Source organism: Schistocerca nitens, chromosome 1 (assembly GCF_023898315.1).
Source record: "Schistocerca nitens isolate TAMUIC-IGC-003100 chromosome 1, iqSchNite1.1, whole genome shotgun sequence".
Taxonomy (NCBI): Eukaryota; Metazoa; Arthropoda; class Insecta; order Orthoptera; family Acrididae; genus Schistocerca; species Schistocerca nitens.
Window position 1 is genome coordinate 1,297,697,935 of NC_064614.1, and position 24,447 is coordinate 1,297,722,381.

The 24,447-nt window shown below is 40.5% G+C and overlaps 1 protein-coding gene across 2 annotated transcripts in view; it reads left to right on the forward strand.

The window, feature by feature from the left end:
• The window catches only part of LOC126202186 (cystathionine beta-synthase), a 168,901-nt gene extending 144,776 nt beyond the window's left edge, over positions 1-24,125 (forward strand). For both annotated transcript variants that reach the window (XM_049936843.1, XM_049936844.1), the window contains exons 10-11: positions 1,270-1,463; positions 21,617-24,125. In XM_049936843.1, the coding sequence (XP_049792800.1) occupies positions 1,270-1,463; positions 21,617-21,765 (343 nt within the window). In that variant the 3' untranslated portion in view covers positions 21,766-24,125. The remainder of the gene's footprint in view (positions 1-1,269; positions 1,464-21,616) is intronic.
• Positions 24,126-24,447: the final 322 nt, after the last annotated feature.

Below are 24,447 nucleotides of genomic sequence, written 5' to 3' on the forward strand. Positions count from 1 at the left end.
CAGTGGCGACACACGGGTCCGACATGTACTAATGGACCGCGGCTGATTTAAAGCTACCACCTAGCAAGTGTGGTGTCTGGCGATGACACCACAGTGCCATCTATATTTCCTACCATCCATGTGCGCAGTTTGAACTCTCGAGTGATGCTGTTTATCTTATTGAGTAGGGCATGCATTTCATTTAGTTTTTGATGTTGTTCTGTGTCATCACAAATACTGGTGAGATACTGTCTTGTCAATTCAGCAGCTGCCCTGTATTTTGCGGCAAAGTTCTTTGTATACTTCTTCATCTTGAGAGGTTTGTATGCCACATTTCTTTAGTGTGCTCCATTCTTTGAGGAGCAGTAGAGTATTGTTCAAAATACAGGGGTTCTTCGCTTGAGGGGTCTTAGTAACCTGTTAGCAAGTGAAAATCTTGAGCGAATGTGTCTTTGCCTCTTGAAGAGGCATATCATGAACAGCAGACACTATCTCTCTTCTTTAGTCTTCATATTCATTTGATGTGTACTTAAATGTGTGCTCACAGACTCTATCAGGTGTCTCCATATAAGAATTACATGCTTGTTTTGAAGCAGCTGAATTTTTCTCAGTTAGTATGAATCAATGTAGCTCGTTCCAGCTATTATTGGGCCCAGAATTCTTGCATGGTGTTAATAATGAAGCAAAATATATTTCTTGTTTGTTGTTCTACTATCTCAGTTATTTTCATGAGCTGCACTTCTTGAAGAAACAGTAATGACACATATTCTGTTCATATAAACTCTAAATTGCAATTAATAATACTAGAGTCTTCTAAGTGCAACAACATTAAGTTGTTAATTTTATCATTCAGTATTTGATCCCATTTCTTGTAATTTCTGTTTTTACTCTTTGTACTGAACCAATTTAGTTCCGTCTCCTTGTTACATTCTATTGCAGAGTTAATTCTCATGTGCTGTACACTTTTAGCGCCCATTACTTTTAAAAGAGAGGTAAACACTTGCCAATAACAATAAGAACTTATGTTTCTTGCAGCATGCTTTGGCAACTGTGCCTTAACTGTATTTTGCTCCTTATGTTTTATATTTATAGTAGGTTGGTTTTAATTTACATTTATTGAAAATTTTTGTAATTCATTTTCACTTTTTGCAGCTATATGAATAACTAATTTTAAGAAGTAAGTGAGTGCAAGGAAATGTTACAAGAATTGAATATTTTCATTGACAGCGATGAACATATGAAAAATTGGTTAGACCAAACATTAATGTGTGTTGTATATTGATTTCACAGAAGTGTACAAGGTATGGTGACAATGGGGAATCTGATGTCACGTCTCGTAAACAGCCGTGCGTTACCAACAGATCCAGTGGAAAAAGTGTTGTACCGCCAGTTTCGGAAGATTACACTAGATACATCACTGGGCAAGCTATCCCGTCTTCTTGAAAGAGATCATTTTGTCCTTGTCACTCATTCACAGAGGCTATGTAAGTCAAGTAAATAATTTTATTTTGGTATATCATTATTTTTACATCACTTGTCTAACAGACACATTTACACCAACAGTAAAACTGTATATCTAGTATATTATTCAAGTCTCTGTGACTATTCTTTTAACACTACCATTCTGGGATCTTATAAAACATTTGAAATACATTTTTTCGCCCGCGCGCGCCTGTATGTGCATGTGTGTGTGTGTGTGTGTGTGTGTGTCACTCAGAATATTAGCTCACATCAGTTATTTTCAATAGATCACCCCAGCTTTTTTAACACCTCAATTATTTATTTTAGAAACTGAAACTGTTTGTATTCTCATCCATATTATCAAGTTTTGTAGGAAGAAGTTATAATAATAACTTGGCCACAGCACATTTTAAGAGTTCAGAACTATAACAACTTGTCTTGAATACATATCATGATATTATGACACTTCTGGAGACCAAAAATCTGCCCCTTAGGAATCAACATGAGGTCTGAAAATAACAATCATGTGAAATCCACCTCACTATGTTCAACCATGGAACCCGAAGGCAGTAGATACTGGCCCCCAGGTTGAACCCTTTTTTTCTAATTTTTGGAAAGCATTTGGCACCATTTCACATTGCTGCCTAATGAACAAAATGAGAGTATATGGAATATCAGACCAGCTGTATGATTGGATTGAAGAATTTCAATCAGATATAACACACCATGTCATTCCAAGAGAGAGAAATCTTCAGATGTAAAACTAACTTTGAGCATATGCCAAGAGAGTTTTATGGGGCCATTACCTTTCACAATATATGGCATAATCCATATCAATTCAGGCATGCTGGGAAAAAATCTTACCTTCATAGTCTCAGATGTTATTGAATTTAGCATATGTTAAAATGAAGGGCTAAGTAAGGAAGATGTATTTTTTTTGTTTTTTTGTTTTCTCCAAAAAAAATTCTGCTCTGAGATACTGTTGTGACTCGCCGATCATTCAAAGTGCCGCCGCACAATTACGCGTGTCCTCTACATGTGGCGCTGTCTGCCAGTCATGCAGCAGCCATGCCACCTAAGCGGCCAGCCAGCCAGCAGCCGCTAGACTTGGACTCAGCGTCTTGCTTTGTCAACTTGCTCAGTGACTCACATGTGTTGTGTCGTTTAGAAATATATGTGTTCAACTTGGCGTTATAACAATTGGCAATGAGGTAGTGGATTTTTCCTTTTCATCGTTGACCCACAGGTTTCCCTGGCTACTTTAGAGCAACTATTGCAAGGTATCATTGAACAGCAAACACTTCTCACATCGGCAATTCGCGGCATCCAATGCAGGCCGTTTCTCGTCGTTGTCTATACCTCCTTTTCCTCCTTATGACGAGACGGCGGAAGACTGGTCTGATTACGAAAAACGTCTTTGACAGCACTTCTTGGCATTTCTAATAATGGCTCTGAGTACTATGGGACTTATCTTCTAAGGTCATCAGTCCCCTAGAACTTAGAACTACTTAAACCTAACTAACCTAAGGACATCACAAACATCCATGCCCGAGGCAGGATTCGAACCTGCGACCATAGTGGTCGCCCTGTTCCAGACTGTAGCGCCTAGAACCCCTCAGCCACCCCGGCTGGCCCCTTGGCATTTCATGTCGTGGACAAACAAACATGTAAGTCTCTGTTCCTTTCATGGATTTCACCTCAATAATATCGGTTGTTGTCGCAATTGGCTCCTTTGAAAGATCCTGCGTCTTTGTCCTTTGCTGAAATGTGCTCACTTCTGTCAGTATATTTTCATAAGCAAACGCATGTGGTAGCCTCTTGTGTTGCCTTTTATCGTTGTCAAAAACAACTGAATCAATCCTATCACGCTTGGGCTGCTGAGCTTCACGGCCTAAGTCAAAAGTGTCAATTTGTTACTGACGTTCACAAAGAATCCTACATAGATCCCATGGTACGGGATGCTATTATCCGGTCGATGCCCAACAAAGAAGTGAGGCAACGTGCCCTTCAGTTGGCAAATCCGACTCTAGATGAAGTCCTATCCATCGCGCAGTCTTTTGAAATTTCTCATGCCGCTGGAGCGCAAATATAGGCATGGGGTGTTGTTGGGGACATACAACCTCTGTGCGCTGTTGACAAAGCATTCGGCGTGTCCCCGCCGGCCGACGTGGCCGCAGTACGCTCCCATGCGCAGCCTCGGCCTAACCGTAAACAACCCTTTCAGAAACTGCAGCAAAACTCCCAGCAACTTCCTTCATGTCCGCAGTGTTTTATGAAACATTCACGCGAGGATTGTCCACAAACCTTGAGCCGTGTGTCACAATTGCAAAAAGAAGGGTTCTGTGTCTTCCGTTTGCAAATCCGACCGCATACATGATGATCATGACTGTGATGCTGGTTCTGCTTCTGTGTTGTCTGTCAATTGCACTTCTTCCCTTTCAGGGAAGTTATTCCTCACAGTCCAAATCCTTGGTCAGAATGTACGCATGCAGGTGGATACTGGTTCTGCTGCCACTATCATTAATTGTCAGACGTATCTTCAGTTGGGTTCTTCACTCCTATCACCTGTCACTCGGCAATTACGGACGTACAATAAACAGAAGATTTCTCTCTTGGGACAATTTAATGCTGAGGTATCTTACACCTCCGTCATTCGCACTGTTCCCATATTTGTGGTCGACCAGAGTAACGCAGAGAATGTTTTTGGTTTTGATGCCTTTTGCGTTTTTGGGTTCTCCATAGACGACTCTGTCAATATCGTCTCTGATGCTCTTCCTTATGCTCAATTGGATTCCTTGTCGATGACATTTTCGTCCCTTTTTTCTCGTGGGTTAGGCCGTGCAAACGCCTTTGCAACCTAACCTAACCTAACCTAACCTAACCTAAGCTCATATCATGCTCAAACCCACTGCTCGGCCTAAGTTTTTTTGGGCTCGGCCCATTCCTGTGGCCCTTCATAATCGGGTAAAACGGGAGCTGGATCGTCTCACTACTTCAGGGGTCTTGCTTTCTGTCACTTCCAGCGAGTGGTCCTCTCCTGTCATTGTTGTTGCTAAGCCCAATGGTGATAGTCGTCTCTGTGGCGATTTTAAAGCACAATGCCTCATTGACACTTACCCTATGCTCCGACCTGAAGAATTGTTCACTAAACTTGCGGGTGGCCAGTATTTTTCTAAAATTGACCTGACAGAAGCTTACCATCAGCTTCCTCTTGATACGCCTTTCGGCCTCTATCTGTAGTAACCACAACCAACAGCGGGAACGCCTTGGGCTGCGGGTCGGAGCTACCAGGCGGGGAAGCCGCCGGCGGTGGAGCATGCACCACCGCGTAACCACAGGACGAGTCGGATGACAGACCAACGACAACTGACAACAACCGACCATGACCGACTATGAGCGACACAACAAGGAAGAGATAAACAATGGAGGCTTGTGGAAACCACAACACCAAACACCAAACGTAAATCCACTCGGAACCAGAGCCAGGCAAATGCCAATAACGAGCAATGACCAGAACGCAGTACTGCCGAGATAGAAACGAATTCCAGAGCGAGTACCAGACTGGCTGGACTACGGCAGAGCGGGTCCCTATATACGAAACCGGAGGGAGCGGCTATTGGCCTCTGTCTGCATGTGGCTTAGCGGTGGCGCCCTCGCTCTGCGAGAGCCGCTGCGCGGAATAGCCGCAGCGGAGTGGAGCCCTCTATGGGCTGACCATGTCCATTTGTTCTGCCACATGTTCAACTTCCGCGGCGGAAGGTACTAGAATATCAGTACCAGCAATTGCCATTTGGGGTTGCCAGTGCCCCTGCTCTCTTTCAGCGATTCTTGGAAAAATTATTGCTCCCTGTCCCTGGGTGTATCAATTACATGGACGACATTGTTGTCACTGGCTCCACCACGGAAGAACATCTTCAGAACCTCTGCACACGTTTTCATGTCTTACAGACTGCCGGTCTTAAGTGTAATCTTCAGAAATCACAATTTTTCCTGGCATATATCACGTACTAGGGGTTTCAACTCTCTCGGGATGGTATTCGTCTGCTTCAGCAAACTGTCACTGCGATTAATGCCCTTCCTCGCCCTACATCTGTTAAGAAACTGCAGGCCTTCTTGGGGAAAATAACATACTATCACAAATTTTTACCGTCTGCTGCTTCGGTGGCTCAGCCATTGCACCGCCTGTTGCATAAAAACATGCCTTTTCACTGGTCCGCGTCATGCGATGCGGCTTTCCAGAAATTGAAGACATGCTGAAACAGGCCCTGTGCCTGGCTACTTATCGACCTGTCCAACATCTTGTTCTTGCCATGGACGCCTCTCAATACAGGGTCGGTGCAGTCCTTGCGCACCGTTTTGCTGACGGTTCTGAACAACCCATTGCTTATGCCTCCAAAACGCTCACGGATGCCCAACGAAAGTATTCTCAAATTGAAAAAGAAGCTTTGGCCATTATTTATGCTCTTCATAAGTTGGTGTTTTTCTCTATGAATCCAAATTTCATCTTGTTACGGATCACAAACCACTTGTTTCCTTGTTTGATCCATCAACGTCACTTCCCGACAAGGCTGCACACCGCCTCCAGTGTTGGGCTCTTTACTTGTCTCATTTCAATTATGAGATTCATTTCCGGCCGATGGCTCAACATGCAAATGCGGATGCACTGTCTCGCCTTCCCATGGGTCCTGATCTGCCATTCGATAGGGACGAACTTTTGTGTTTCCACCTGGATGTTGCCAAGCAGCAGGTTGTGGATGGATTCCCCATCACCGGGGACTGGCTGGCAGCTGCTACGGGTTCTGACCCTACCCTCTCCCGGGTTTTACACTGTATTCAGAAGGGTTGGCCAGATCGTCCATCCACTAAGACCTTTGATCTGTTGCGGAAATACTACGCTTTGCGCTACCGCCTCATGGCTAGGGATGGTGTTATCCTCCTTTCCACCGACAGTGCTTCGCCGCGTGTTGTGGTACCTGCGTCTTTGCGTGCTTCGGTCTTGCGCCTCCTTCACCAAGGGCACTGGGGTGTCTCTCGCACAAAAACTCTGGCACACCGTCATGTGTACTGGCCTGGCATCGACTCTGAAATAGCACACATGGTCGCTGCCTGCGGCCCTTGTGCGTCACAGGCCACCGCCCCAAAGTCATCTTTGTCACCATGGCCTTCGCCTGAGACGCCCTGGGAGCGCATTCATGCTGACTTTGCGGGACCTTTTTTAGGTACTTATTGGCTACTCGTAATTGTCACCTACTCTAACTTTCCTTCCATTGTTCATTGCCCATCGCCTACCACCGCGGCCACCACAAGTGCTCTCGCCCGCATTTTTTCTTTGGAGGGCCTTCCTTCTACTCTTGTTACTGATAATGGTCCGCAATTTGCCTCTTCTGAATTTGCAGATTTTTGTGCTCGTCACGGCGTCATGCATGTCACGGCCCCTCCGTTCCATCCACAATAAAACGGTGAGGCTGAACGACTGGTCTGCACATTTAAGGCTCAGATGAGGAAACTCCTGACTTCTGCTGCTTCTCCAATTTCTGGCTTCTTACTGTTTCACCCCAATGGGTGACCACAGCCCGGCTGAGCTCTTACATGGCTGACAGCCCTGCATGCTACTTCATCTTCTGTGACCTTCCACCTCACAGCTGCAGGTGCCTTTGCTTGGCTGGTTCACCGCCGACAACCTTCTATGGGTACGGGAATATGGCAGGCAGCCAAAATGGAGTCCGGGCTGCATCTTATGACACCGTGGCCGACGTCTGTATGAAATCCAGATGGACACAGGTGTTGCAGTGCGCCATTTGGACCAGCTTCGGCCTCGTGTGCCGGCAACACCTGTTCCGAATGCCGCTACACCACCTTCGGCTCTACCTGACACTCGGGATACTGGAATCTCTCATTATTCACAACGCAGCCCTCTCACCATCATCTCAGTGCCTGTATAAGAATGTATGCCACCAGAAGATGTGCCCATGCAGGAACCGGATGACCATCATCTGTCAGAGCAACTCTACTCGCCTCCTTCTCCTATGGACGCTGACACATCGCCCATGTCTCCTGTTATATCAACCGGACTTGCCGCAATGGGCAGATTGGTGCACGGGGCCCCAGCAGATTCAACCCCTACGTCTCCTGTCATCTCGACCCATTATCATCGGAGACACTTGCGTCGTACGGGAAGCCTCCTCCTCGAGACTTTACAGCCAGTCAAACAATGCCTATGGACGTTAGCAATCTACAGGCCACCTCCATCAAGACCAGTGCAAAAATTTCAAAGGGGGGAAAAGTGTTGTGACTCGCCATTCATTCAAAGTGCCGCCGCGCAATTACGCACGTCCTCTACATGTGGCGCTGTCTGCCAGCCATGCAGCAGCCCCGCCACCTATGCGGCCAGCCAGCCGGCGGCCACTAGTGCTCATTTGAATGTTACCGTGTTCACATGTCTTGCTTTGTCAACTTGCTCGGTGACTTACATGTGTTGTGTCGTTTTGAAATATATGTGTTCAACTTGACGTTATAACAGGTACAGCCTCCCAAAGATGACATTGCGCATACCATTTTGAAGATGCAAATTTTGAAAAAATTTTTAAACTGCTGTATCTCTGGAACAGTTCTCGGTATTTTGTTGGGGCTTTTTTTATTTGGAAGAGAACTATTTTATCATTACAAAGAAATCCTCCATTTGAAACTTATTTGTCAAAGTTCTTTTACTATAGCATTCTGAACTTTTTTATAATTTATGTTTTTTTTTCTCATCCATGAAATTTTGATTTTTTTTCTGTTGATTAGTACCATATAGTTCTATATTTCCATAAAAGGAGAGCTTCCACTTTTAGGTTGAACAGGTTTTATAAACAATTGAAATTTTTGCCATACATAAAACCTGTTTTATTACCACATCATCACATAACAGGATCATAAAAATCAAAACCTAGCCTTATTTAACATAATTTTAGTTTTGAAAGATGAGTAAGAGACTCATTTTTGAAGCATTTTAAATGGTTCCAAAATGTATGTGAAAGGTCCAGAGGCTTAAAGGTTTCAATTTATACAACTTCTGTGCACTCTGTTCTGTACTGAAATTAGCCAGTCAATGAACTAAAAATGTGTTCCACTGCTTCATTATATTCCTTTGATATAGAGTGATGCTTTCCTGTTGAACTAATAGGAACTGGAAGGCTTGCAGTCTTCAAAACATTGTGAACAGGAAGTGAGCCCTGATGGCGGTGTTGCTGTCCTTAATCTGGAAACCTATATCCAGCAGCTGGTCTGTGTGGTAGCATAAAGTTCACTACAATTTCGTTTAACTCATAACTGGTGTCTATAATCTCTGCAATCCATCAGTCACAGTCATACATGCATGCCACAAACATCCCCCTTCTCAGGCTGCAAATCTGAATATTATCCTGCTGTTTCTGAGATATTGGCTGAATGAATGAACTTTCTTCTTTCTTGCTCTCTAAAGTACGTGCAATATGAGTTCACCCATCACTTTGTGACCAAAGAGGTGCCTTCTGAATTCCTTTCACAGGAGTAGTTTTTTTGGACCATTATTTTTTTTTTTCAGATCATGGAATTCTTCGATTTCCTCTTTGGATAAAAGAATGAGGGCTGTGGGTGTGTAAGATTTCACGACTCTCATAAAATCTTCAGCATTCTGAATCACAGCTGTATGTATTTGGTCTGGAAAGATTGTTTCGCAGCATGGTATGCTTCAGCAGGCCTCCTACACCATCACAAGGCCCCTTCCTGTGACTTGTAGCACTGTATACGCAGTCAGTTGGCACAGCTGACTTACTCAATTCAAACAGCTAGTAATGACTTTTAAAATGGCTATGAGCACCATCAGAAATAATGATGGTCTTCTCTGCCACTGTTTGCAGTTGAACAATTTTGCGCATTGCTAGCAAATCGTGTGCCGAGTCGTGTCCTGTTTCATCACTTATAACTGCAACACTTGTGGTCTTGTTTTGAAAATTATGTCACTCCTGTAAAAATTGAAACCTGGTCATTACTCCAATGATACCCTTGTACATCTTGCTGGAGAATTACAGACCAGTTCTCAGCAAAATCACTGAAGCAGTAAACATAGTTCTTCAACCTGTACACACCCTTTCACTTCTGCAATGTGTTGTTGTTGCAGTTTCTTCAGATACTGGTTTCACTGACTACTTAACAAGTTCATCAATGAAACTGTCAAAGGCAACAGTTTTCTTAATTAGTTTATTTTCCTGTCATGTCGCATATGTAATTTCTGCAGAGTTACCTACTATGTCTTCCAGGCCAAGTGTCTGTTAAGACAGTCCTCCCTTTCCAGGGCACTCAGTCTTGAAACAAACAAGTTTCTCACTTTATGTCACAGACTACTAATGATTTCACATGCCCAACCAAGGTGTCATATGTCACATGCTCCAGTAAGTTCTTCAAAGTTACCACGCAAAGTTAAAAATTCATGCATTACACACATAAACAGACATCTCTAGGTGGGTGTGGAACTACCCACTCAGTTCGTAGTGCATAAAATTCTATCTTCCAGATAGACTTATTGCACTGTTTGAACTTGAGCTACTGCTATAGGTTGATCATAATAGGGCTTTGGTTTTCGAAAGACTCCTTTTACAGACCTCACATTTCTTGATTAGTCTACAATGTACTTTGAGACTGATGGAATGTGGTTTAAAGTTGTTTTCTTTGAAAATGTCTCTGAAATAATAATTAAAACTTGCAACTTTTCACTTTAGGATGCACAATATTCAACAGCTGAGTTGATATTTGTGAAACATTCCTGGCAAGAGATGCAAGAGTGCTTTGGTTCATTTTCTTCTGAATATGGAATTTCTACTTTGAAGAGTGTGGTCAGTTTTGCTGTAGTGTATTCATCCATAGCTTTATTAATTTCTCTGTGTTTTCTTGATGTATAGAGCTTATGACTCGACTTCACTGACCACAGTTTCCTAAGAGGACTAACACCTAGCTCTGTAGTTTACTGATTCAGGCTATTTAATTCTTCCTCTAGTGATGCAAAATATGCATCATCTGCACCATGGGAGGCTTCACCTTGTTCAGATACTATCATTGTTGTTATTCTGTCAAAACATTTATAACACAAGAAGTCATCACTGTAAACATCGTCACTTTGAAACAGAGTCTTCAAATGAGAACACTTATTCCCAACGTAAACAAAGTTGTTTTTTTATTTGTCTTACATATCACTCTTTTATGGATATGCAAATAGTCAGCACACTTCACTCTCCTGTGGCCCCAGTCAGAAGACATTTCAAACAGTCCTTTTCACAAAACACACCGCAACTGTGTCAACTGACAAATTCCTCATGAAAACACAGAACTCACTGGATGGTCTCAGATTCTTAGAAGCCTCATCAGTAAACAAATTAGCACTGAACAATTACAATATAAAAATATGCAATAAACAACCATGACAAAGAAACTGACAAGAAACTACAACAGAGTGTAAGAAATATATGCAACAGTGAAAGTGAAAAGAAGTTACTGCAACAAAGAAAGTGATAAGAAGTAACTGCAACAAAGACAATGGAAATAAACGTTTTAACAAAGAAATTAGTAAGAAACAACAAGGCATATATTACCCTTGAAAGTTTTAAAAAAAAGAAAGATTTTTTTGAAATAAAACCTTTCAACTTAAAAGTGGAAGCTCTCATTTATAGAGAATGTAGTACTGCATGGTACTAATGAACAGAAAAAAAATCTAACTTTTCTTGATTGGCATTTTTGAAAAAAAAATTTTTTTTTCTGTTAATTATAAAAAAAATTCAAAATGCAACAGTAAAAGAACTTTGACAGATATGTCCAAATGGAGGATACCATTGTAATCATAATGGAATTATCTTTCAAATGAAAAAAACTCTACCAAAATATCTAGAACTGTTACAGGGATTACATTTAAGAAATTTTTCCGAAATTTTTATCTTCAAAATGGTGTTCGCAGTGTCATCTTTGCAGCCATGTATCGTAGGGCAGGAAGTTTTTTGGAGGAAAAAAAATATGTATTTCTTACTTACTACTGAATTTTAACATATGCTAAATTCAATAACATCTGAGACTATGAAGGTAACCACCCTGCTTGAAGTGATGCAGATTATGCCATATATAAATGATCTAGTGGGTAATGTCGGAAGTTCCATGATACTTTTTGTGGATAATATTGTTATATAGAGAGAAGCTGCAATGATAGAAAACTATACTAAAATGCCGGAGGACCTGCAGAGCATTGACACTTGGTGCGGGATTGGCAGTCCACCCTGAGCATAAACAAATATAATGTATAAACAACTTATGGGAATGCAGCCAGGTGACATCATAGACAACAACAACAACAACAACAACATTTTGACAGGTGACCACCCTGTCATTTTCAAGGCAAAATGTTGGTTGTTGTCAACAATGTCATCCAGCTGCATTCCCATTAATTATTTGAACATTGTACATGCTGGGAGAAACTCAGGTGAATAAACAGGCAGCAAGACCCTCTATTGTATGATTACACAAATGAAGAACACTTGCTGAATCATATACATAAAATATATAGTAGTATGAACATGGAGCAATTTACTTTGTGTGTGTGTGTGTGTGTGTGTGTGTGTGTGTGTGTGTGGAGGGGGGGGGGGAGATTATCATTCCACTTGGGACCTGTGGAAGGTACATTAGATTATTTGTTTTAGTTGTAAATATTTGTCATGTATTATTGTTTTTCTGACATGTTCTACATCCTGGAGGACCTCCTCACTAGGGGATCAATTGGAATGAAAGTAAATCTAATCTAATCTGACCACAGGTAAGGAAGATGCCAGCCTGAGATTCATTGGAAGAATGCTCAGGAATTGTGTTTTGAAAAATAAAGAAACTGCAGAACAGTTGATTAATCCACAGTTTTTTATTTTGTTCACACAATCAGTTTCATAACTGTTACAGTTCTATCATATGGTGTAGTCTGTAATAGTAAAAATGTTCTGTAACACACAAATAAGATGGGATCCTCAAATCTGAAATACCAGATAAGGAACTATGTGGCAGAAATTTATAAATTAAAACAAATTAAAAGAGAGAACAGGATGTTACTCACAAATAAAATCACTTAATAAACTGAGGTCACCTCACCAACATGTTGTCATGAAACCAAACTGTTAGATATTTTTCTGCTTGTGTTCCTGGGAACACAGCCTTGGGGAATGGTTATTATTTAATTTTTGTCCCTCTTATCCTTGTGATATGGGAACTTTGGTTTCATGACAATATTGGGGTGATGATGACCTCAGTTCATTAAGTGATTTTATTTGTAACATCCTGTCTGCTCTTTTCATTTGTTTTAATTTACAAGATTTGGGCACATAGTTCCTTCTCTCATACTTCAGATTTGAGTATACCCTCCCATTCATGCATAACAACATTTTTATTATTACAGTTTACACCAGGTGATGGTACTTTAACTGTTCTAAAACCAGCCGTGTGTGCACAATAAAAATTGTGGATTAAGCAACTGTCCTGCAATTTCTTCATTTTTCAAAATGGACTGATACAGTTGCAGTTGCCCCATAAGAAGAAGTCACGAATTGTAGTCCTTCCACAGACAAGGTAGCTTACAGAACAGTTGTTCGGCCAATACTTGAATATTGCTTGTCAGTCTGGGTCCATACCAGAAAGGATTGGTAGAGGTAACAGAGATGGTCCAAAGAAGGGCAACATATTTCATTTCAGATTCATTAGTAAGCACAAAAGTGTCATGGAGACTCTCAGCAAGCTCCAGTTGCAGGCAATGCAAGAGTGGTGTTCTGCATGACAGGGGGGTTTACTATTGAAGTTCCAAGAGTGTACATTCATAGAAGAGCCAACCAATATATTCCTTCCTCCTGCATGTATCTCAAGGAAAGACCATGAACGTATAATTAGAGATTTACGCTTAGACAGAGGCCTACCAACAATCGTTTTTTCTGCAAACCATTTGCAAATGGAACAGTAAAGTGGTGTAGTGACACAAAGTATCCTCTGCCACACACCATAAGGTGACTTGCAGAATGTAGATGTAAATTTAAATTATTCTAGCACAGGGGAATTGGGCTGGCAGTTCTTAATAGAAAGTTGTGACTTCCTTTCCATACCAGATTATGTTGCATCTACCCCTTTATTTCCCCTGCGCCATTATATCATATGTTATCATCGTGTTGCTCTACCTTAGAACACACAAATTTGTTTTAGTGAGGAACCACTTTTCTAATGTTGGCACCTTGAAAAAATGGTTTGGGAAGGATCTGACACTTCCTTATAGAGCTGAAAATTACTTCCATCAATTTTTTGTTTGACATAGGGGGGAAAAAAAGAAGTTTTTAGACAATAAACTGAGTGAATGTAGTCAATGAGACATTGATTTTATGGTTTTCCTCTGCCAAAAATATTGTGCTGTGTGACTGCTGTAATCATCATGTGAAGAATTATGTGGACATTTTCCTGATGGCATTGATGGCATGTGGTGAACAAATTGTTGCATACCATTCATCATTCTTTGACCCTCAAAACCAATAATGGTCACAGCAATAATCATTTTCTTGGAAGCTTTTCGAAAATGAATGCCAGCATCCCAGGGGAATGTTTCAGTAAAAGGCAATGGACAATCCTTCCAACACCAGAAAAGCAAAATTTTCTGTACGCGCAAATGTTAATAAATGAAGCCCTTTTGTTGGTTCCAGTTCACCTTGGAAGACTAAAACATTTAATTGCTGCTTAGTTATGTGCTTGTATAAATATAGCCAAATTTCATATATGATTATGATGTCATACAAATTTTCCATTTCCTTGATCAAGGTTTTTGAATATTTCCATGCACGAAATGACCCAAGCCTGATTTTGAGCTTTGGTCAAATTGTGTGGGGTCTATTGGGAACAGATCTTTTTCAAAGATATATTTTTATGAAAAATCAAATATTTTGTTGTCTTTGATATATATTAAGAATGCATCTGCCTCATGGTGTCACATGCTGATTCTCTTCAATCATGTTTCACACGATGTCAGTGTTTTTTTGGAACAGCATTTGATTTTGGTCCATCTTCACCCAAGTAATTTCTGAAGAAAGCACAAGTGTATAGAAATACTGCAAGCCAATTGTAAATAGTCTTTTTTGGAGGTGACTTATTACTAACATTTGAACGAAGTGATTTGAGATGTTGTTATTGAATTAGGCGTTTACAAAAATCATAAGAACCTGCTTAACAAGAACCTTCACATGATATTTCCATTTGTTTTTAAAATTGTTTCTTGAAACTTTAAATGTAAAAAAAAACTATATTTCCTATTTCTGAGCTTCCATTGTTTTAGCAATAACAAATGACAAATTTTCAAACAGTGGTGTCACATCTGAACACTGTCAACTAGTGGTTGTTTGTAAAATCTTAAAAGGTGATGCACATAATACATAATATTCTGTGAGTCACATTATGATGACACATTGCTAGCATCCAGACAAATCACAAGTGCATAGAACCTGCCACTGAAGATGCCTTACAGAGAGTAAGGCAAAATGCATATGGCATGAAAGCTGTGTTTCACTCAATTGTAGTTAGTCAACAAGTGAAAATTAACAATATTGGTGTATTGTGATCATATGTGTGTTGTTTTAGGTTTTTCAGTATTTCTGTGATGCTTTGTCATAGGCCAAAGAAACATTTTACCAGCCCGTCATAGTATATGTTCAGTATTGCGTAGTAGACCTATCTGGTATGGGTTGGTGGAAGTCGCATATGGTGCACGTATGATATAAATGAGGTATAAAACATTATGTTAGACATACACTTTATCGAATGAATGCATACACACATAAAGACACACAACTGTACAACATGGATGCTAATACTGAACTTAATTAAGTCTCTGGTCAAGTCACAGATATAGCACTCACAGTATGGCATGAGCACTTAACATGCGGTATAGCTGATGGGGGAAGCATCGGGTATGTGTACACAGGATGCTGGTGCTGATACCAGGTGGGGTGTCAGTGCTCAAAGTGAAGATGTCGGCATGTGGAGGCTATGTGTACCAGAGGGACGGTGTACGTTGAGAGAATGGTACGATTGACGTGAGCCGGTGTGGCCTTCAATGAATATGGCCTGTGTTGTGACTGTCCATGATGGACTGGAGGCTGAGAGGGGTTAAAAACACTGAGTGCTGATGTCTTTTGAGTCATGGCTGAAGTTTGTGTAGATGGAGATGCAGTCGTAGAGTCCAGCACTATTGTGTGAACTCGTGTTGGGAAAAGGTGCCGAAGTGATTAGTGCAACTGACTGTGGTCAGAATGGCATCGTGTTGTGTTCAGTTCCTCTGATGTGTCCTGAATGTGGTATTGTAGAGCATCATTGACCTGTAATAGGTTTATGGTAATCTAATGGTGGAAGCAGAAGAATACAGTCGATGGAGTCGGTGTCCTCGTGTGAAGATCAGCAGCGATGGTGATCGAGGTGCATTTCTGTGAGTCATGTGGAAGAGGCATGATGGAAGGGTGTGCCTGAAGGTGCCAGTGGTGGAGTAGCCAGCTGGCAGGGAGAAGCACAGTGTACCATTGTGTTTTGTTGTATGTCTGGGTTTGGTGTTGACACACATGTTGCCTGAAGTGGGGAGACAGCGTTTCAGATGTCAGGTAGGCATGACCAGTTGGCAGGACCAGGGTCACACATGCATCATCATGATGGTTGTGTGTCAAAGCAATGAGCTGCTTGCCCGCCATGGTAAAGGCAGCAGATGTGTCATCATTATATTGTAGGACCAATGCGTTCTCCATACGGAGTGCATCTGAAGATGAATAACAGTCAGCATAGTGTAGGTGAATCACCGAGAACTCTTCAGCTGAGGGGGCACACTGCTTGACTGTGTTGATGGATGTACAATTTTCTTCCTGTTGTTTGTCTTTAATGGTCGATGTACCAGGTAGAGTTGGAGGTGCCAGGGTGAAAGGTCCTGGGATGCAGGGCCCTGTTGAAGTAAAAGAGTGTGGTGTGTTGTTGTGTTGTATGACTGAGGAGAGGTGGAATTGGCATAAAAAGCTCCATCACTAGGTCTGGTTTTATGATTTCCTTAAAAGAGAAGTCCATATAAGGTGGTCGGATAGTGATTGTAATGGGTTCTTGGTCATGGGTCTGTGCACTACGATTGACGAACTGGCAACTTCGTGCGGTTGCAATGCCATAGGTTTGTCCATTGATGATGAAAGATCGAGTAGTTGCAGTTTGATATCAGAGCTGATGTCTGCCAAAAAGTGGCTTGCCAGAAGTAGGACAAATGGAGGTGGAAGCTGCACGAAATACTCATTAGAAACCGGGTTGATGAGAAGATGACATTCATGTGTGCAATCGGAGATGTGAAGTCCAGTAGCAGTCATTGTCAGTGGTGTGAGAAAAGATTCGTTGTTGTGCAGAGCATGGAGATGACTAGTATGGTCTTCTGGGTAGGTGAAGTCAGTCGACAGTCGACAGCCGTGTGCCGAACTGTGGCAGGGATGCAAGCTGCTGGACAAAGCAGTTCTGCCTGGGTGCGGCACAACTTGTCGCGTGAAGCTGTTGTGCGGGCATTGCGTGTTGATGATGTTTCATGTAGGTGAGAATACAGTGTGCTTGGTAGTGTTCTGCACAGGCCTGGGCACGACACAGATATGTTCTGTGCAGGCACAGGTGCGGTGCTGATGGGAATGTGCTGTGTGGGCGTGGTACGGGTCTCGGGGATGTGGGGGTTTGTTGATGCGCAAAGGCTGTCAATCCAGACAGGTGCGGTGATGCCAGAGTCTGAAGTGATTTTGTTAAATCGATTTGGCTCGGGTGCTATGAGGAGGGAAGTGTGCCAAGGCTGTTGCTGTGGTTCAAGACAGCCAACATTGTCATCAACAATGTGAATACCATAGCAGTGATCCACAGAACATTCTTGATGTGATTGTTCATTTGCAACACCACTAGTTAGAAATAAGTTGTTCACATTTGTATGCCGGGTTTGAGGTTGGTCTTAACAAAACTGGGTGTGTTGCATGGTCACGTATGAAAGCCAGGCAACTGGTGTCAACAAAGGCAAAGTGAACAGATTTTCATGTGGTGCAGAAGATGTGCTGTCTGTGCTGAATGAATGTGAATCTATCCAGTGAGAATGTTGCAGTCCAGTCTTTGCATAGTATTTCTGCAAGTAGGTTAAGGCGATGAGGTCCCACAGCAGATTGTTTGTTGTATTTAGTTGTTCAGGACTGGCATTGTAAGTTGAACCAGAGTAGTTGAGCACTTCAGTTGAATAACTGATGTCTATAGATGGTGGACAAATCAGTTGAGAAGCACTGCACTGTCCAGAACAGAAGCTGTTGGCACAGCATGCCAGTCTCAGCACACATCAGTTAACAGAGGCTACATTGTCCTAGTGTAGCAACCATATTCATGCAAAAATTAGATTGTACACAGTCATTGCGAATCGTAGAGTCATCAGTGTGGAAGTTGGGTACAGTGTGGGTATGATGTGAGTGAGGTATGTTGCAACATGGTAGACATACACTTCATTGAATGAGTGCATACCCTGGTACGATAAAACTGAGATGACTGGTCTAGCACTCACAGCCCGTCATCAATGCATATTGTAATTTTGTCTCCCACAGGTCCCACACACTTGAGCAGTATTTAACTATGGCTCCCATGAGTGTTTTGTAAACAGTCTTCTTTGTAGACTGACTGTCTTTTCCTAGTATCTTACTAATGTACTGAAGTCTGATACCTAAAATTATGTCTACATAATAATTCCATTTCATACTCTTATGAATGGTTAAATCCAGTTAATTGTATAATGACTGATTACAGTAGTGACTTGTTGATGTTGTAGTCATAAAATACTACATTTCTACATTTTTTTGAAGTGCATAGTTTTGCATTTCTGAGTTATCAGTCTTAGCACTGCTGTGAACCATAGTGCAATCTGATGGAATATTTGTGCAATTTTCTTTCAAACAGTACTTTATTATAGATAGCTAAATCACATGCAAAAAAGTCTGACATTGCTATTAATATTGCTCACCAGGTCATTAATATATGGCATAAATAGCAAGATGCACCTCTAAGAACGTGTTAAGAAGCCATGGATAAATACCAGCACCAAAATATGTCTTAAAAGAAAGCAAGCCTGTATAATGAACCTAGAACATGAAACAGCTATTAAAAACTCATCTTCTTTGAAAAGTATTGAAATATTATTCACAAATTGATGTTGTTGTTCGTGGTGGTGGTGGTGGTGCTGATTTCCTTTACACTTGCACAGTGTACTGATTGAATAACACTGTGGATAGGCTACAACCCTGTTTCACTCCTTACCCACTACAGCTTGCTTTTCATATTCTTTGACTCTTATAAGTATGGTCCTCTTTCAGTCCAAGTTATAAATAACCTTTCACTCCTTGTATTTTATCCATGATATCTTAAGAATAAAAAAAAATGTAGTCCAGTCAACATTGTCAAAATAGAAAGGATACATTGTTACCTGCTACATAGAGGAGGCATTGAGTCGCAGACAGGCACAATGAAATATCCTGGTGAAATATTTGTGTGGTTTCAGGTGCCTGAGATTGCAGACGTGTGTGTATGAGTTGCGTTTGTGTGAGTGAGTGAGCGTGTGTGTGTGTGTGTGTGTGTGTGTGTGTGTGTGTGTGTGTGTTTGTGTGTGTGTGTGTGTGTCTTCTATTTTTGACGAAGGCCTTACTGGCCTAAAGCTTTTTTTGTGATAGTTTGTTTTGTTGTAACTATCTTCGACTCAGTATCTCTGCTATATGGTGAGTAGCAACTTTCCTTTTCATAATACTGTTACATTCCATCCCGCATTTTCCATTGTGAGATATTTGAGCTTTTTAGACAGAGTCCTTTTCCCAAAGTAGAAAACACGCACACAAATACAACTCAAACAACATGTGGCCACTGTCTTCAAGTGCTGGGGCTGGGGATGAGTCCAAAGACAGTGGCCATGTCTGTGTAAGCTGTACTTGTGTGTGTGTTTTCTACTTTGGGAAGGGGACACTGTCCAAAAGCTTAAATATTCTACCAGTATTTTTTATTGTGCCTATCTGCAGCTCAATTCCTACTCTATGTGGTGAGTAGCAATCTATCCTCTCCATATTGTTGTTATTCCATCCTGGGCTTTCCATTATTCAACATTGTCAAAAGCCTTCTGTACTTCTACAAATACTATAAATATAGCTTTTCTGTTCTTCAACCTATCTTGTAAGATAAGATGCAGGATCAGCATTGCCTTGCATGTTCCTTCATTTTTGATCCCAAACTGATCTTCCCTGAAGTTAGCTTCTACCAATCTTTTGATTGTTCTCGAAGTACATTGTGTCAATATTTTGCAACCATGACTAATGCGACTGATAATTCAGTAATGTTCACTCCAGTCACCACCTACCTTCTCTTGAATTGAAATTATTGCATTCTTCTATAAGGCTACATGTATTTCACTTGTTTCATATATCTTGCACACCTGGTGGAATAGTTTTATTATTTTATTCTCTCAAAGTTCTCAGTATTTGTCTACTCTCATCAGTCATGTTTTAACTTAGGGCTTTCAGTGATCTGTAAGATCCTTCTTGCAGTATTTCTGGCCACACATTTCCTTTTTCCTGTTGGGCATAAGGGAACCAAAAGGTCATAAATAGGATGAATCACCTACCTTTCTGTATTTTCTTCAGTTTTAATCTGCAATTCGTATTTGGTACTGGAAATGTTTTGCAGTTTAAAATCTTATCATTATGTAATCTATCTGAAGCCTTGTGGTATGTTCAGATCTCTTCCACTTTCAGATATACAACCCTCTTTCATGATTCTTAAACTGTGTTAACAAAGACCATATTGTGCTCTGTGAAGAATTATATAGTCAGCTTCCCCTTTCTTTTCTGTACCATAGTCTAATTTCTCCTACTAGTTTTCCTTTCCTTCCTTTTTCAGACTATCAAATTCCAAACCACATCACAGTTACCTTTCCATCTCTCTTAGTGATCTGAATAAAGTGACAGAAAAATAAAAATGTAAAAATGAGCCAGGAGAGACATTCAGCAGGGCTTCAGCTGTTGATCTGAAATTTATAATAAGCAAATGATTGCCAAAATATTCACTGAACATTTCCTTAGTGTAACAGAGCTGATAAGTGAGTTGTGTGTGAGGCAACAGATACCTTCAAAAATGAAGTTATCAATACTTTTGATGAAATTACCAATCTCCTGTAGTCATGGTGAATTGAGGAAGACAATTGCTTCATCAAAGAATAAACACTTTTCAGAAGTGCTCTACACATATGTGATTAGCTACTGAAAACCTGAACTAGTGAATGATGTAGAGTTGTGCCATCCATAATATGGTAATGTACCAGGGAATATTCCCAGGAAGGATGAAATTCGCATCATAGAACCACTACACAAAAAGGGGGATGCTAGCAATTAAACAACTGTAGAATGGTCTCACTATTAATTGTATTTTCCAAAGTATTTGAAAAACTGTTGGTTACCAAGATTGGAAACATTTTGACCAATTTTTATTATAAATAAAAAGCACTTTGTGTTTTAATTGATGTATCAATTGAAGTAGCTGTCTTTACATTTGTGGACAATATCATAGAGATCCTTAATAACCATAGTTTGTCAGAAAATAATGTAAAGAGCACTCCTAAATTATTTATATTCCACCAAGAATTTTCCATTACCATATTAATAGTTTGCAGTAAGTATCTGCTAGAACTTGGGAGAATCCTCCAGCTGTGTTGATCATAAATTTCTGTTGGAGAAGGTATTTGTTTTGTGAACAGAAGTTCTATTGCTATGCTTTGCTCTAGAATTTTATTTATTTATGTTTATTTTTCCTGCAATTAATTTCAAGGTCACATTCCCGTTTCTCAAATGCTCATTCATGTATACAGTCAAGATGTCGAACTATCATTGACTATGATTATATTATGTTACATGTACTATAAATTTATTACTCATTTTCACTAGTAAAACAATGTGCAGTTAGGATGACAAACTGCTAGAGCTCTATAGCATAGGGCAAGAAGTGGTATATAGATCTACAACAACTAGCTTTTCTAAAATATTTCTCAGTATTTCTGTATAAGTGCGTGATACTACGGTGTTAATTTTTCTAATATTTGTTTCTGTTTCAGACACAAATAGCAATGTGGTTGAGACAAGGGAAGTAATTATTGGAATTGTTACACCTATAGATCTTCTGAACTATATAACAAACAAAGGTGGTGTAACAAATGGCAGTGACATCCTTAATGGAAGTATAAAGACATCAGAATCAGAATAAACATGTGGACTGTGATTTTCAGCATTCTATTACACATAAATTGGATGTTTAAGAGTGAAAAAATGTGTCCAAGAATGAAAAACTATATTGAACAATACAGATAGTTTTTGTTACATCCATCAATTCAGAGACAAAGGAAATGATAAAATGCCTGTTGTATACACCAAATGGAGAGGCACCACCAAAGAAACAATTAACTAACTTTTTATATAGATGAGCACTGACCAATAAAAATTGTTTGCATTAGAAAAATTAATTTTGTTTCATTTGTTAGGTCAGTGTCAAACAAAGGAAACAGAAGGTAGAATATAGTCGAAGGAGGGACTGATGGCTGGTAATTTTTTAAAATTAATCTATGAGAAGAGAGAGGAGTATATTGTTCAAATGGTTAAAAAGAGTGTAGTTCCTCCAGTAGCTGAAAATATACATATTCTCAAAGTGGACTTACAGTTACCTTTTTTGATACAAAATGCTAAAGGGAATCTGAAGAGTATAAGTGAATTAAATCATAATTTATGTTCATACCAAGGTTAAAGCAGAAACTGCAAAGCACAAATGCAAATGTCTGTGAAGTTGGAGTTTGATTTTGTGGCATATATTGTGTTGCATAGCATTTACAGTGGTGCTTATTCATGGTTAAGTGTATTGTTCCATTGATAGGCACCATAAAATACAATTTAAGAAACGCATTGTGACATGTGTTGTCTGATGAAGTGACTCAGTACTAAAGTTAACGTGCACCTTCATATGAGCTATATTTTTTCACTGTTTTGATGATCAATAAATACTTTTTCAGAAAATATCTGTCTAATAAATTGACTTATAATAAACAACATGCTGAACCAAAGTTAAATAATATTGTTATATTGTCTGTTATGGAATAATGTATTGGCCCATGTGTTCTTGTATGTACGTAAATCCAATTTTAAAAGGAAAGCAGTCATCAGTTGCAATGTAGGTTAACAATGTACACAGTCCAGTCAAATTAATGTGACCACCATTTATGTTCGATGACAATGTGCAGTTAACAACCCACAGACAGAAGGTCTAGCAGTGAAGGGAATATGAAGGGCGTTGGAGACGCAGAAAAAAGGGCAGTCATATAATGCAGGAACAGAGCTGTGTATCTAACGTTCAAAAGGGCATGATCATTGGCTTTTGGACCAATTGTGAAGGCATTTCTGAAATGGCTAAGTTTGTGAACTGCTTGCATGCTGCTGTGATTGAAGTATACAATGCATGGCAAATTGGTGCTATCCAAAACCAGTGCCGAGACAACTGGTGCACCACAGACCATAGATGACAGGGATGAACAATGGCTGTGGAGATGTGTACGGGCGGAACATGCAACTGTTGAGCGACTGACCACCCAGATGTACCAAGGGGCTACCAACAGTGAGTCCTCAACAACCGTTCACTGAATGTTGCAGCATATGGGCCTCCCAACAGGCACCTGATTCATACACCCTTGCTGACTGCTGTTCATTGGTGATAGAGAGGAAGGCTGGAATTTGCATGCCAATACTGCAAGTGTATGTCCACGGACTGGCAACAGATGGTCTTTTTAGATGAATCACAGTTTATGCTACGTCAGACAGATGGCTGTGTATGGTCCTGCTAAAATTGTTGGAATGGTCCAGGCTAGAAGAGAGCCCATATGGTCTGGGGAATCTGTTTTGGCATTCCCTGGGCAATCTCTTCATTCTGGAAGGCACAGTGGGTCAACGCAAGTATGCATCTTTCCTTGGGGAGAAAATATGTTGTATCGTTGGCACAATGACATCTACCAGCAGAACAGTGCAAAATGTCACACAGCTACAACTTGCAGTGTACATATACGGTTTGAAGAGTGGCAGGATAAATTTACAATACTCTCCAGGCCACCAAACTGTCCAGTTTTAAACCCAGTTTGTGGAACCATCACGATCGGTCTGTTCGTGCCATGAATTCTCAACTGAGGAACCTAGCACAACTGGCCCTAGCACTAGAGTCGACATGGCTTCACATCCCTGTCAGTACTCTGCAGAACCTCACTGGTTCTCTTTTTGCATGTTTGCAGCACAGAAATTAGTTATTCAGTATTTAGAAAGGTGGTCACATTAATGTTACTTGATCGTGTAGTATTTTATGAGAATCGCGTGTGATGTCATAGTAGCAAATGTCTGGAGGTGCTGTAGTACATATCAAATATTTTGGTATGGAGAAAAAAAAACTCTCAGTGTACAGTTAGAATACTGAGAGGTAGCCAAAATAAAAACATATCTTACATATCTTATTCCTACAGGTTATCTGATGAACTATATCCAATGAGTGGAATTGGCTGTTAGCAACATTTCAAATAAAATTGCTCATTTTAAGTAGTACTCTGTTCTTACAGTATGAAAATTGGTATTCTCTTATAAATATTAACCAAGCAGTGGTAAGTAGTAGCTACTTAGCATGGCTAGAAAGGGTGCGACCTTGATGGAAATATATTGGATCTAATGGCACAAACCCACAAACAAGTAGACCTGACCTCTTTGAGGACGTCCACATCAAAATTGGTATCAGTGACCATGACGCTGTTGTGGCAACAATGATTACCAAAGTAGAAACGACAACTAAAACAAGCAGAAATATATATACAGGGTGTTACAAAAAGGTACGGCCAAACTTTCAGGAAACATTCCTCACATGCAAAGA